Raw genomic sequence first — 3,428 nt, 5'->3', positions numbered from 1 at the left:
AAGTTCTCACAGGACCAAATCTAAGCACTCCACAGCTATCTTATTTTTGTTAGGGCTGCGTACATACCTCTCCTATCTCAAGGATACATCCGTAAATTTCCCAGGTCAATATCTTCTCCCAGAGAGCTAACAGACCCACCGTCAACCCTGACAGCCACCTACTGGCAACAGTCAGTAAAAATGCAATGCAACAGCCTATGTCTCTCTGATGTGGGTACCATGTACTCAATGGCATCATCTGAGTGCTGGGCATAGTAAAATATTTGTTCCACCATATTTCTGGTGTTTAATACTTAACTTCTGTGTAAATGTGCAACTCTGATATGAAAACAATCCCATTTCTCCTTATAGCATTTTAACAGAATTTACAGAATTTGGCAGAATTTAATGCCATCATCCTTTTCTTCAAAACTTAAATGCTTCCGCTGTTTTTCTTTTGCTCCTCTCAGCATCCTGAAACTCAGGCGCTCCCCTGTCACACAGGGGTAGGGCAGGGAGTGCTGCTTGGTGGGCACCCCCACACATCACCCAGACAGGGAGTGCTGCCTGTGCAAGCAGGACAAATGTGCCAAAGGTGAGCAGGGGCAAGCAGGACCTGAACTGCCTGGAGATGCTTTGTTAGACATCCACAGTGACTGTCGCAGAAATGCCTAAGCGCTGTGCGAGGATGTGGCCACTGGACAGGACCTCCCTGAGGTGCTGCCTTGGGACTCTTCCCAGGCAAGAAGCAGCAGCTCGCAGTTACAGGGTCCAAAGCTCAGGCTGTTTTCTCGCTGATAGTTTCTTTGCTGAGGATGTACAGTGTGTGCTGGGAGTGGGAGAAAGCTCTCATAGCTGTAAGACATGGGAGCCTTTGCACCTCAGCCCCGTGCTGCTTAACAGAGTGGTGCTGAGCTTGGGCATAGGGCAGGGGATGTGTCTGCACGGGACTTCCTGTGGGAGTATCCTCTATAGGGGCTATGGGGACCCTAGGGGACTGAGGAAGAGGAGGATGATGCATTGGCACAATCAGTCAAGTGGAGGAGGGATAAGAACTGGTGACTGGGCTAAGAATGATGGAAAGAAACAAGGAAAACCCACTGCCTTGAAGCCCACTAAGAAAGCAGGTGAAGAAAGGAGGGAGAGGGGGAGGCAAATAGACTGAGATGATCATGGAACAACTCCTGAGAGCCTGGGGAAGCTAGAACTAAGCCCTGGGAGACTGTGATCATAACAACAACAAAATACCCAACCCAAAACATTTTAAGCAGATAATAATGGAAGATGAACTGGAGATGAGAAGACAGGATTGAAGGTTGAAGCACTGCAGTTCTGAAGCAAAAGGACTTCTGCCTTCACAGAAGCAATTTACTTGCACAGGCAGGGGATGAGGTGCTGCTGCCTTTGGTGGGAGGCTGGCTTTGGGGAGGGCTTTGCTTCAGAGGGCGGCGGCAGCTCCTGGCAGTGCTGTGCCCCCCACTTTGTGGTGGGGGTGGCAGTACCCTGGCAGTGGAAATCCCCCTGAGACCTGTGTTGCCCTCTCTTTGAATGCAGTAGCCTGAGCAAGACACCCACTTCAGAAACACCTGCAGCATCTTTCCCTCATGGCTTTTCTTTCCAGACCACAAGCTGCCCGGAGGGACCTAACACTGTGCTGGCAATGGACTCTCAAAATGTGGTTGTGATCCAGCCCCAGTTTACAAGTGCCCAACAGCCAGGCAGGTGGCAGACTGGGCTGATGGACTGCTGCTCCGACTGCGGCGTGTGTGAGTACATATATACTCCTCATTCCTGCTGTTGGTTCATGATGTGTTTCTGGTGTTCTCCCTGCTCCTTCTGCAGCATTGCCCCTTCTGCAAACCCTACTTTTGTGGGTACCAGCAGCAGAGAAGCTCTTGCCTGAGGTCAAGAGTCACAGTTCCCATGACCACATTCCTGGTTGGCCTTTCCCCCTTTCCTCGGTCTTTGAACCCCTCAGCCAAGCCCATATGTCACTGTCCCACAGGTCTCTGTGGAAGCTTCTGCTACCCTTGCCTGGGGTACCAGGTGGCTGGGGACATGAACGAGTGCTTCCTGTGTGGGACCAGCGTGGCCATGAGGACCCTCTACCGCACCAGATACAACATCCCGGTCAGTGGGTAACCTGCCCCCTCACCCTGCTGCGAGGCTGAAAGGCGAGGTGCTCCCCAGGGAGGTGGTGGATTCACTGTCCCTGGAGGTTTTTAAGATGAGACTGGATGTGGCACTTGGGGCCATGGTCTAGTAACCACAGCGATGTTGGATCAAGGGTTGGGCTTGATGATCTGGGAGGTCTTTTCCAACCCGGTTTATTTGATGATTCTATGGGGGATGAGCACAGGGCAGCAGTGCTTTCCCCTCCGCATTGTTTTCCCTTCCATATCCTGCATGATGCCAGAGCACGGAACAGGAGTTGGGATATCCTCAGTTGAGCTGATCCCTGGGCTGGTATCCAACAACACACATAAATTGGACACAGCCCCTTCCCAGCTCCTTCACTGGAGGCACGTGTCCTGCCTTCAGCTGCTGCTGACCACAGTGGCTTGCAGAGCCTGGGCTGCTGCTTCCTCCTTTGATCTTTGAAAGATGGGTGAGATTAGAGATAATTGTGAGCAGATTAAAGAATAGATGAAATTGGTTATATAGGTAAGGATCTGTAATCAGATTTGGGAGAAAGGTGGACAGTACATATGTGAAGGGTTCACATCCTGCAGGGGGTGGACTGGTGCCATGCCAAGTGCAAATCACGTGGGCCCAAGTTCACGTTGCCCAAATTGTCTCTTTCTGTGTGCATTTTTGTCCCCAGTGTGAACCTCTGAAGCCAAAGGGTAAGTAGCAATCTGCAAACTGCACAAAGGACTCTCTTCTTCCTTTCCATAGTGCCAGGGGTTCACCAGCCCTGGGCTTCAGTGTCTGCTACCCAGGATGCTGCAGCCAGCCAAGAAACAAAGGGCACACGACCTGGAATGGGATTAACATTTCCTTGGCTGGAACATGGCTTTTGGGAAGCCTCTGTCCCTAACTAATTTCTTCCTAACAGGGGTCCATTTGCTCTGACTTCTGTATCACCCTGTGGTGCCCTGTGTGCTCCGTTTGCCAAATGAAGAGAGACATCAACCGCAGGAAGGAGCAGGGCATATTCTGGTAAGCTGGGAGTGCTGGTTCTGTTGCTGGTTTATAAAGCTACCATCACACATGGCCAGAAGGCTTCCCAGAGTGTCTCCTACCAACACAGGGTTGCTGCAGTGGGGAAATGGCCATGGGCATGTGACAAAAGTGACCTGTCCTACAGCAGGATGTTGCTGGGAACCTCATGCAGGGTGGAGAGGGGAAGGAGTGGGGGACACACAGTGTGTGGTGAAGCACAGCCCTTTTCCCTGACACTCACCTCCTATCCATTGCAGATGGATCCACGCTGCATCCTGTGGAGC

General features: G+C 51.5%; 1 protein-coding gene across 1 annotated transcript; it reads left to right on the top strand.

Moving 5' to 3' along the window:
* The first annotated feature begins 1,600 nt into the window (after positions 1-1,600).
* On the top strand, positions 1,601-3,145 carry LOC116785819 (placenta-specific gene 8 protein-like). Its single transcript, XM_032685851.1, has 3 exons — positions 1,601-1,745; positions 1,985-2,109; positions 3,038-3,145. The coding sequence occupies exons 1-3, from the start codon at positions 1,640-1,642 to the stop codon at positions 3,143-3,145; spliced, it is 339 nt and encodes a 112-aa protein (XP_032541742.1). The 5' UTR covers positions 1,601-1,639.
* Positions 3,146-3,428: the final 283 nt, after the last annotated feature.

This window comes from Chiroxiphia lanceolata, chromosome 4 (genome assembly GCF_009829145.1).
Source record: "Chiroxiphia lanceolata isolate bChiLan1 chromosome 4, bChiLan1.pri, whole genome shotgun sequence".
Taxonomy (NCBI): domain Eukaryota; kingdom Metazoa; phylum Chordata; class Aves; order Passeriformes; family Pipridae; genus Chiroxiphia; species Chiroxiphia lanceolata.
The sequence above is the reverse complement of the archived record's forward strand: the minus strand, read 5'-3'. Positions and strand labels throughout refer to the sequence as shown.